The 12,038-nt window shown below is 41.4% G+C and overlaps 1 protein-coding gene across 1 annotated transcript; it reads right to left on the bottom strand.

Annotated features, from left to right (window-relative positions):
* Positions 1 to 1,326: 1,326 nt before the first annotated feature.
* LOC108415516 (DLA class II histocompatibility antigen, DR-1 beta chain-like) lies at positions 1,327 to 11,011 on the bottom strand. The gene is made up of 6 exons (XM_017688556.2): positions 10,947 to 11,011; positions 10,272 to 10,541; positions 3,043 to 3,324; positions 2,738 to 2,851; positions 2,629 to 2,646; positions 1,327 to 2,209 (listed from the first exon to the last, which is right to left on the bottom strand). Exons 1-5 carry the CDS (start codon positions 10,996 to 10,998, stop codon positions 2,636 to 2,638), a joined length of 729 nt encoding a protein of 242 aa, XP_017544045.2. The 5' UTR covers positions 10,999 to 11,011; the 3' UTR covers positions 1,327 to 2,209; positions 2,629 to 2,635.
* Positions 11,012 to 12,038: the final 1,027 nt, after the last annotated feature.

Below are 12,038 nucleotides of genomic sequence, written 5' to 3'. Positions count from 1 at the left end.
TTTTCTACAATTAAATCACAAAAAAAAACTGAAATACTGATTGCAGCACTGGCTGTCTGCATCGTTCAGGACAGAGTTTAATGCTCTGCTACTGGACCTTAAAGCTCCACTTACATCACCGAGCGTCTGTCTGTTTATGTTCTTAGACCTGCGGATGTTGATCTTCTACAATCACAGAGAAAACGTGAAGAGACTCGTTCAGTTATTCTGCTTCTAAACTGTGGAGCTCAGTTCACTTTTTATTAGACAGTCAAGCTCAGTGCTCACTTTTAAGAGGGATCTAAAAATGTGTCTCTTTAATTTAACACTTAATTACTCTGCATCTCATGATATTTATCTTTTAATTTGATTCTGTGTCATTTTCTTATATGATTATAAATAAATACTTATAATTTCTTCTATCAATGTTAAGCTTTATCATCTGTCTGTAAAGCACTTTGAGCTGCCACCAGCATGAAATGTGCTATATAAATGAAATATTATTATTATTGTTATTATTATTATTATTATTATTATTGTTGTTGTTGTTGTTGTTGTTGTTGTTGTTACAAAAAATTACCATGAATGATTTGGCTGACCAACTTCAGTGTATTTTTAAAAATATAATCACATTTTGACTGCAGGAATTGCTTGATGCAATCAGGTCAACATGGACCAGAAACATAAACAAATGTTTCCAGCATCTTATTGGAAGAACTGAATGAAGAATTGAAGCTGTTCTGAGGGTAAATTAGGCTTTACACAGCATCACTATACCGTTCCTAATAAAGTGCTGTGAGGTGTATTTTATTTGTCTGTAATCAATAAAAACATTAAATGAAATAATGTCAGCACGCTTGTTCAGTCAGGCCTTCACACTCTGGAGCAGCTACACGTGAGTCTAAGCTCACCAAGCCCAGTGCTGAGCATCAGCTTGAGGAAAATAATAATATATCGCTGTTACTGGAACAAAACCTTGTATCTCCTTTTTTGTCGTTTTTCAGTTTTTGGCATAATTAGAAAATGTTTGTTGTCCTTTTAAATTGTGTGTTAATTTCATGATGAACCGACCAAAAGAAACGGCCCACAATGACATGTAAATACGTCTGGTTCCATTGACTTGCGTTAAACGTTAGGTATGTTTTTCCTTTCTCCTGTAAAGTCATTATTTTGGAGATACAAGGTTTTGTTCCGACAGTGATATGTACCTTTTGTCTTCAGTTTAACTGGTAAACATGTTTACTAGGTGTTCACAGTTAATTTACATTAATAAAAGAGCTGCTTCTATCAACTCAGTGTAACTGACTTTCACCGAGACACTTAAAGCACTGACGTTTCACAAAGAAATCTTTAAGAAATTTGTTTATTAGTGGCAGAAAAATCCACACAAAATCAACAGCCGGTTTACAACCGATTCAGTAATGTTACACACACTGATCACAACACCACTGAAAAGCCATCTGCTGCAGTGGTTGATAAAGCTAAACCTGAACCTGATACGGCATGAATTACATAGACATAGGTCTATTTTTTTGCCTGTTTGTTTCGTTGTTGTATTTTTTAGTATACAAACAGAATATTTGAGGCTTGAATATGTCCAGGGAGATTCACTTGAAAGAGGCCCCGAATATTCTGTTCTAACTCCCATTAAGATGAAGGAATCTGAACCAAAACAACTGATTGCATTACATGTGATGCCTTGAAGTGATCTACGTTTTCTTCCAGACACATGAAGGGGTACATGGGGTACCCCTGTACCTGGAAGTTGTAAAGGTTAAACATCATAACGGCTGTCCTGTGCCCACCTCACCGCTCCGACGCAGGGGCATCTCAGCTTGTTCGAAGGTCCATATACTGAGGAGCTCATGTTTAGTTCAGATTGCTTCATCCTAGAGTGAACTATTACGGGATATCTGGGGCCTCTTTCGAGTGAATCTCCCTGGACATTAAAATGGCCTCTTCATACAAAAGCTGTAGAAGACCTAAGTGACCGTTTTCATTTAAATTGGGATGATATCAAGTCCAAGTACATCTGTTGACCCAAAACAATCTAACAAAGAAGCCTCCACAAAGCAACCTATCAGCTCATGTTTAAGCAAACACTGATGTTCAATGAAACGGATATTTTAAATGAATTCTATAAACACAATGCAGGTAATTAAAGCTGTATTATAGACTTCAGTGCTTCACCACCTGACGTTAAAGATGACCCCACTATCAACAGAAGAACCTGCAAGAATTCAGACAGAATTTCAACAATTCAGTGTTATTGAATAAACACTAGATCTATTGGTCACACTTTTTTTTGGATGGTCCCCTATAGATGATAGAATCATTAAAAAACTTTCCGGTAGTGTTGAGTTGATTATCAACAACATTGTGATTAGGAGTAGATGCAGGTTTGGCCTTGAGGTTAGGCTTTAGGGTTGTACTTGTTGCATTTAATAGATATTTAGCTGAATGTTGCTTATAAACAGACTGAGCCTTTACCGAGCATCTATAATGGATCCTCCAAACAACAGTCAACTTAAAGTTCAGTTGCATTTAACAGATATTTAGCTGGGTTTTACTTATACAAAGCATCTATAGTGCACCAAGTGGCTTTTCTTGAATTACCAGCAAAAAGAGCAAACCCATGGTAAAGCTTACCGTTACTTCACAGGAAATCTGTAAAACAAACAAACAATTATATTATATAAATGACATTCATTCATGAAATACTCCAGATGAGTTAATGTCTGCTGGATCAATGTCTGACCTGGAGATTTCATCTTGTAGTAGAGGAACCCAGCAGTGGACAGGATGATCCCCAACACGAACCCTGAAGCTCCCACGATAATCTTAGCCATATCAGAATTAGTAAAAGAACCCTCTGTGGGACGAAAAACACCATTTCATTAGTGCTAAGTACCTTTAAATAGAAATGAGAATTTTTATTATAATCATAAACATATTGTTATGAATATAAAACCATTTCCCGCCTTTATGATCATTTCACCTTGAGTTTTGTTGAGTCTTCATTGACATTTCCTAACAATGTAATATATTTTGTGTATTTCTCACCCCACTCAACGATGATGGGCTCCTTGGAGCTGGTGTGCTCCACCACACAGGAGATCTTCTCTCCAGATGTGGGCATGTACTCCAGGAAGGAGTGGATCTGGTAGTACCAGTCTCCGTCAGCCATCTCCACAGTGGCGGTCACATCACTGGTCACCTTTTCACCGTCTATCAGCCAGTACACATCGATGACAGGTGGGTAGAAGCCATACGCGCTGCATACCAGCATTGCTGGATGACCACCACTGGCCTGCTTTATTGACCTAAGGCGGATCTTCGGCTTCACTGCAAATATCAGATATTATTAGTGCCTTCATAAAATTGTTTTTTAAATGACCATTTTTTAAATCACTGATTTAATAACTATAAAGTAAACTATGACACTGGCAGATGAAGATTTATCTGCTTAACCCAAATATATCAATAATCCTAAATATAATCTGAAAGAATTCATAAATACTACAGCATTCTGCTACTCATTTGTGCTGCTGTAGAAGGAGTGGAGGTGTGACCATGCAGAAGGCCATGTAGAGAGACTCATGTAGCATGTGACCCCCAGAAAAAAAGGACATTTTGTGTTGTTGTTCCATCATTGAAAGGTGTGTGTATGTGTTTATTGGGTGTTGGGTTTATTTAGCATGTGTAGCATCTACCATTGAGTGAAGAGCTATTGAAAGTAGTTCCCTGACCTGCTATCCCCACCCATGTTAGGGGCCTTTTTGCTGGTGTCAATTAAAAGATCACTTTTTGCAGCAGATGTATGTATTCTTTTGTGTCTTACTCTAAGGCAATGGTGTCAGAAGTGGGATACCCCCTCCCCATCAACAATGGGGCCATAACAGAAAGGCTTGATGGCAAATGTTACACATTGAGGCACAGCGATGTTGCTGGTGAAAGTGAAACCATTGAAAAACCTTGGTGTGGAAGCACCATAGCAAACAGTGGAGTGGTTAGTGAATCAGTGTTGGGGAGAGAGAGAGAGAGAGAGAGAGAGAGAGAGAGGGAGAGAGGCCACTGTTTCAGGTGGTGATGTGAGTCTGGACCAGCGGGTAAATAGATGTGGGCCAGAAGGTTCAGTGGTAGCCACAGGCTGTGGGTTGATTGCAGCATGGATGGCAGTGGGCTCATTGCACTTGCTATCGCAGGCTCACCATTATCCCTACTGCGACTTGGCATGCTCATGGACACTGAGAGAGGCATATCAAATAGCTGTTAGCTGACCATCATCCAGTTCAGGTCAGTCACCTGCGGCAGAGTTGGAGACCCAGAGCAAATGAATGGAGCTCACTCCATGGTGCATCAATAATGCGGTGGGAAGTGGAGAAAGTGAATGCACCCACAGTTGCACAAGGACTCGATGTGGTGTGCTGTGGGGAGTTACGCCATGTGAAAGACGAGCCACAGCAAGGAACAGCCTGCATGGTCATTGACTTGGCTCGAGCTGGAGGCGTAGCTATACAGAGGGCCATGCTAAGAGGCTCATGGGAGGTGCATGCTCCCCATAAAATGAGAATTAATTATTGCTTGTCATTGTTTGTTAGTTTAAGATCAGTGTACATGTTGCTGGTGTTATTGTGTGCCGGGCAGTGGGCTTAGGTAGTCAAGTTGATTATCTATCGTGAAGGAGAGATGTATGACCTCCCCGCTGTTTATGATGTGCCCAGAGCTTCATAAACGAGCACTTCTCACAGCAGAATCATGCCTCATCTGCCTCTTACTCCATGCTGAGGCCATCATATTAATACTTGAATCAGAGAAAACACACATACACACATGGGGAGGTGGAGCCTATCACAGTGGTCACTGGACGGATGGCAGGATACACCCTGGACAGGTCAGCAGTCCATTGCAGAGCTGAATCAAAATATATCTTGATATAATTTTGATGCCCAAATTGACAACAGAGATTCCTTAAAACACCCAAGTAAATGAACTGGGTTAATTAAGCCACCAAGACAAAAACAGACAGGCTGTTGCCTCATTTTCATCATATTTTTATAATACAGGTATTGCTAGCATTCGTTGATAGAAGATTGCATTGTGGGCACTGTTTGGAGTCTTTCAGAGCATGCATTGTTTGGATGAATTAGAGTGGCCACTGGGTGAATTTATTCCAAAGCAGCATTGTTTGCATTCATTCAGAGTGGGCACTAAATGCAAAGAAACTTTAAATCCATACTGTCTGTTAGTACAAGAGGAGGTATTTTATTATGGTTTAAATTCGATAGTTATTTATTAACAGTTTTCATATTTTTCCAGTGATTTGTACCAGAAGGTACTAAAAATGAATTAAGGCCTGGACCCCCTTAGACTTGGTCTTGGCTTGGCCTCAACTAGTCATGGTCTTACCCTTGACAACGGTGGTCTTGGCTCCAGCCCTACTTTCTTGCACTAGGTTTAGATAGATTGCCTATTTAAGATTGGCCCAGATTTGTTTTGGGGTTTAGATGGAGTAAATAATGAGAATTGTCATTACTTTTTCCTGGAAGTAATAAGTAAAGTGATCCCAAGACAGTATGAGGGATGTAGTGATTTGGATATTTGTTGAGTAACTACCCTGACCACTGGTTCTGTGATGAGTCCTTTTTTTATTTTGTAGCATAACCACAGTTTTGTGCTTTTGTAGTAGATCATGTGTCTAGCTAAAAACTTTAAAAGTCTAAATTTGCATTATATACTCACCGGCCACTTTATTAGGTACACCTTGGGACAATTTGCTAGTCAAAGGTTGGACCCCCTTTTGCCTTCAGAACTGCCTTAATTCTTTGTGGCAGACTTTCAACAAGGTGTTGGAAACGTTCCTCAGAGATTCTGGTTGGTTATTTGAGTTCCTGTTGCCTTTCTATCATCTGGAACCAGTCTGCCCATTCTCCTCTGACCTCTCACATCAACAAGGCATTTTCGTCCACACAACTGACCGCTCACTGGATATTTCCTCTTTTTCGGACCGTTCTCTGTAAACCCTGGAGATGGTTGTGCGTGAAAATCCCAGTAGATCAGCAGTTTCTGAAATACTCAGACCAGCCCATCTGGCACCAACAACCACGTCACGTTCAAAGTCCCTTAAATCCCCTTTCTTCCCCGTTCTGATGCTCGGTCTGCACTTCAGCAAGTTGTCTTGACCACCTCTACATGCCTAAATGCACTGAGTTGCAGCCATGTGATTGGCTGATTAGCTATTTGTGTTAACAAGCAACTGAACATTTACCTAATATTGTACCTAATAAAGTGGCCAGTGAGTGTATATGAGCTGCTTAATGTCCCTGTGGGTGTGTTCATATATTGCTCCCCCAAGCACTTCAACTGAGTTGATTAACAATGCACATACTGCTGAAGGCTTTATAATACTGGGCCTACAAGTGTGGGGTGTGGCGTTTAAGGGGTGTCATGAACTGACAACTGTGTCTCCCTCACTTTTAAAGTGGATGCCTTGTCCCTAGCGTTATTTACCAATAGCTGAAGAGGAGGGAGTGGGCAGTTTGGCGGTCCAGACAACCGAGGCTTGACTAGTCTTGTGTTTCCATTGTCTATACAGCTCAGCTCTGTACTGCATTAAAGTTCTCTGTTGTGTAGTACACTCCTGCCTGCAGGTGTCGCTGTGTGAGTGAAAGAGCTCCATGTTCAGAGTAGAAAAGAAGTAAAGTAAAGAACAGAAACAGTACCACAGAGTTCTTCGAGCTTATTTTTCCTTACATTTTTACCTACAAATACAACATATTGGCGACGAGGATGGCTTTACTTGGACTGCCACCACCACCTGCTTTTCTTGAGACTCCCCGTGATCCGTCTATGACATTCAGCTCCTGGATTCATATGTTCGCTAACTACATTCTGGCGCTTGGCCAAGACGACACTCCGGACATTAGCCTCGGTACCAGGGCCAACGCATCTTCTACACTTTGGAAGTGGAGAATGATACTTACGCGGCTGCTACTTTAGCAGATGACGTGATAAGAGATCAGCTTGTAGAGAAGACATGCAAAGCTCCTATTCGCGAGCGTTTGCTCTTGGAGACTGACCTTACTTTGCAAAAGGCAATTGCAATTGCGGGGCAAATGGAGTCGGCAGGCACTGAGGCTAAAGCAATGACATGCCCGGGCGATGTTGTGGTCAAGGCTGTAAATGCTTGTTCTTTTGTGTCTACAAAGCCTCATAGATCTTCCCAGTTTGAGGTGACACAAAAGCAAACAGCATCCAATTTTCACCGAACAGCCCATAATAAGACATGCTATCGCTGTGGTTCAGTTTCACACCTAGCGAATTACCCAAAATGTCCAGGGAAGCAAGTGACATGTAAAAAGTGTGCAAAAATTGGTCACTTTGCAAGAGTTTGCCGTAGTTCAGGAAATGCATGCAATGTACAAGAAGTGACCATACCAGACCTTACAGTTCTGAGCGTTACAACCCCATTCACTGCAGAGCAAAGAAAGAAGCTCATCTGTACTACCATTTGCTGTGCGTGACTCTGTCTCACAAGAGTTAAAAAGACTGGAAAAGGAAGACATCATCGAGAAAGTAGACTCCTCCGATTGGGTCTCACCCTTAGTCATTCAAAAGAAGTCGGGAGGAATCAGGTTGTGTGTTGACCTGAGAGAGCCGAGTAAGGCTGTTGTGATGGATAGCCACCCGTTACCGCATATCAAAGAAGTTTTTACAGAACTCAGGGGATCAGCTGTGTTTTCGACCATTGACTTGCAAAATGCATATCACCAAGTGACTTTGAATGAGATCAGTAGAGACCTTACAGCGTTTATTACTCATGACAGACTGTTTCGTTTTACACGGGTCCTGTACGGGCTGGCTTTGGCTCCTGGTGCATTTCAGAGGATGATGGCACAGATCTTGGATGGATTGGACGGTGTTCAATGTTACCTTGATGACATCATAATTCATGCTGACAGACCTGAGGCACATGAAAGAAGACTTTGTGCCGTGCTACATCGTCTGCAAGACCGTGGTCTTAAGCTCAACATGGAGAAATGCTCCTTCAGAAAAACGGAGCTTCCATTTTTAAGCCATGTCATTTCAGCTGCTGGTCTGCATCCAGATCCAGAGCATGTTCTGGCTGTGACACAAGCTCCGCCTCCACAGGATGCACGTGCGCTACGTTCCTTTCTTGGGTTGACAGGATGGTATGCTAAGTTCATTCCCAACTATGCTACTTTGGTGGAACTGCTCTGTGCTGTGCTGCGGAAATCTACTGGATTCTGTTGGACAGATGAGGCAAATGAAAATTTCTCTGGTGTGAAGCAGATCATTTCTACCAGCCATGCTCTGGCATTGTCTGATCCCTCATGCCCTACTACTGTCACAACAGATGCCTCAGATTATGGCTTAGGTGCTGTGCTTACGCAGTGGCATGGAGACACTGAACTGACGGTTGCTTTTGCCTCCAGAACACTGTCTGAATGTGAGCGTAAATACTCTGCGACCGAGAAAGAGGCCTTAGCATGTGTTTGGGCTACAGAGAAATGGCGCACCTACCTTTGGGGTCGTCATTTCACCCTGCAAACAGATCACAACCCGCTAACGACTTTGCTGTCTACAAAAGGCCTTAATAGAGCAGGTATGAGAATTGCTAGATGGTCTGCACACTTGCTGTGTTTTAATTACAGCATTGTCTACAAGCCTGGAACAGAAAATATAACTGCTGACTGCTTATCACGTTTGCCCAGTTGCCCAGTGTTGCACCAGGTTAAGGCCTACATAATGAAAGGTTGGCCTCGTACTGCTAAAGGTAGGAATTCAGCTCTCACACTCTTTTACTGCTTACAAGCTGAACTAGCTGTGCAAGAGGGATAAGTCATTCGTGGCACTCATCGAGTGGTAGTACCTGCAGCTTTGCAGCCCAAGTTCATTCAACTGGCACACGACATGCATCAAGGGATTGTTAGGACTAAACAGTGCTTAAGAGACCTCTACTGGTGGCCAGGTATAGACTTGCAAGTGGAAAATGCCATTAAAACATGCACTACATGCCAGCAGCATGACAAGACTGCTATAACACATACTGCACCACTCCATCCAGTACCTATTCCTACAGCGGCTTGGGAGAAGGTAGCCATTGACATTGTTGGTCCCTTCCGCCATGCTGTTCATGATTGTCGCTATGCAGTGACACTCATTGACTATTACAGCAAATGGCCTGAGGTAGCATTTGCTTCTGAAGTTACTTCTGCCACAGTCATTGCATTCCTTTCTGTTGTGTTCAGCCGTGAAGGAAAGCCGTGTGAAGTTGTATCGGACAATAGTCCGCAATTCATCTCTTCTGAGTTTGAAAGCTTTCTTGCCATGAGGGATATTAAGCACTGCCGCAGCTCCATGTACTTTCCCCAAGCCAATGGGGAAATTGAAAGATTCAACAGAGTGTTTAAGGACTGCCTTCAAACTGCTACCATTGAAGGTAAACCATGGAAACCCTTTGTCACTGAATTTCTGCACACATACAGGGCGACACCTCATACCATTACTACGTGTTCTCCTGCTGAACTGCTACACGGCCGCTCAATGCACACAAAACTTCATGTTCGAGATCTTCCGGCCGTGGCCCCTCCAAAGTCCGCAAAGACCTGGAAGCTGACAGTTCAAAGGAAGCCGCAAAAGGCAAAAGAGTACACAGACAAGCGTCAGGCGGCTACTGCTCCTGGCATTCAAGTGGATTCCTTTGTCCACATTAGGAAACCGAGACTTGTCAGCAAAGGACAATCCAAATTCAGTCTGCCCTATAAAGTCGTTGCAAAGCGTGGTCCAGCTACTTATCTTCTGTCTGAGGGGAAAGTGTGGAATGCTGCTCACCTCGCCCCTACATCTTTGCCCTCTGCTGTTCCATCCATGTTGACTGTGGACACTGAGGACACTTACGTGCCACACGAGGTGCATACACCTTGTGCTTTGCCATCTGAACATTCTGCCACAAACCAATTGCGTAGGGTTCGTCGTGCTCCATTCTGGGCTAAGGACTATGTTCCTTCATAGTGAGGAATAGACAAAATTCCTTAAAAGAAAATGCTTGTTTGAAGAAAAAAAAATAAAGAAATTGCTCATCCTGTTTGTACATGTTGTTAATGCACTACATTCATGTTGTTGTAATTTCTAATACAGTTCTTGTGTGGTAACAATATGCTTTTCTATAAAAGGTACACGCTCTTGTACCTTTTTTGTCAGTGAAGACTGCATTTATAGTGGAGTAATGTGTAGTAATGTACTACAGTGTTGTAGCACATATGTCTTACCTGCTTTATCCAGAATAGTAGAGTAGTATATTGGTAGGTTGTGTTTGCAGTATCTCTCCAGCTCGGCTCTCTCCTGCTGTACTTCAGGTCCCTTATTCCAGCGCTCTGCATTGTTCACTCCGAACTCAGTGAACCCTACAAACTCCCCCACCGTGCTGTTAAACTGTATATATGGGTCCTTATTAAAATAATATGTATTAATGTATTCCAAATCTGAGAGATCTGACGAACTGGTGATACAGTCTTTCACAGTGTAGTGATTATATCCATCTGGAAATGATATGAAGCGAAAAGGGAAGAAAGAATAAATGGATCAGTTATGGGAACAGTAATGTGTCTAAGACGAGCACAAAAATATAAAAGTTGTGAATCACAGTAACCGTTTAGTCTGGAAGCACTAAACACTGAATAAATTGGTTCTTGACATACAAAACGTCTTAGACTTTATATTTTTCTACCATAATTCATATATCATTATTCTATTAGTGAACCTTGAGCTATTTAAGGATGTTTTATAAACAGACTATGACATACAAGCTGTCTTTTGGATCATTTAAAACATCCTGTGTTACATAAATAAAGTTTCCCTCTAACAGTCATCACAGAATAAAGAATCTAACAGGAAATCTACGTAATTCCCATTAAAAACCGATATGACTGTAAATGTCAACAGACCTGCTCTTAAGCTCAGACTCAGAGCGAGCAGCAGCTGCAGAATCAGGATCATCTTGTCTCGACATCCAGCGACAACTGAGAGTTTCAGAGAGTGACTTTCTGTTCATACAGACTCACTGACCAATCAGAAGCTCCTGACCTGCTGCATCACAGGTTCCTAAGCAGATACGAGTGCTTTTTAATGTAAATGTTTCAAAAAGGGTGAAATTCTTAAGCAAAATGGTTTAATTGTGGACTATCATTGATCACTGGACCGTTCTGCAGAACTGGTTCAAAGTTCAACACATTATGGACTTTTAACTGACTTTAATGCCCTGTTGCTGTGACCCTTCACCATAATTATGCTTACTTTATTAAAGTAAATAACAATCCGATCATAAGACTACCGAAATGTTTTTACCGCAGTATCACGAGTAAAGTAGCTCTCCAGGACCAGGGTTTGAAACCACTGTAATAGCGATGAATTTTATTTAATGGTATAAAATCAGTATCATGTGTCTGTGTGATGTGGTCCGACTGGTTGAATGGTTTTTCTTATTTTGACCATAGAGAAAAATATCATGTTAGTGTTAAGATCAGTAAAAGTGGGTTAAATCCTTCAGCCTACGATGTATTATTTACTTTAAAGTACTTTTAGTACACTAGTTACAGTACTAAAGTATCATCTGACTGCATCGTAAAAATGAAATACATTTATATTGATTGTAATTATCAAGGTAAGGTAGCTCCTGTGTTTAAAAGATATATGTTTCAGTTTTGTGCATTTGATCAGGGTGTATTTGCATCTGTTCCTGTGATGTTTACAATCTTATTTCCAAAAAAGTTGCGATGCTAAGCACAATGTAAATAAAAACAAAATGCATTTCATATATTTCATTGAAAATAGTACAAAGACAACATATAAAATGTTGAAACTGAGAAATTCTATTGTTTATTGAAAAATATTTGCCCATTTTGAATTTGATGCCAACAACATGCTCCAAAAAAGTTAGGACGGGGGCATAAAGGCTGGTAAAGTTGTGTAATGCTAAAAAAGCACCTGGTGGTTGATTGGCAGCAGGTCAGTAACATGATTGGGTATAAAGAGCATCT

The sequence above is a fragment of the Pygocentrus nattereri genome, chromosome 29 (assembly GCF_015220715.1).
Source record: "Pygocentrus nattereri isolate fPygNat1 chromosome 29, fPygNat1.pri, whole genome shotgun sequence".
Lineage (NCBI taxonomy): Eukaryota > Metazoa > Chordata > Actinopteri > Characiformes > Serrasalmidae > Pygocentrus > Pygocentrus nattereri.
The sequence above is the reverse complement of the archived record's forward strand: the minus strand, read 5'-3'. Positions and strand labels throughout refer to the sequence as shown.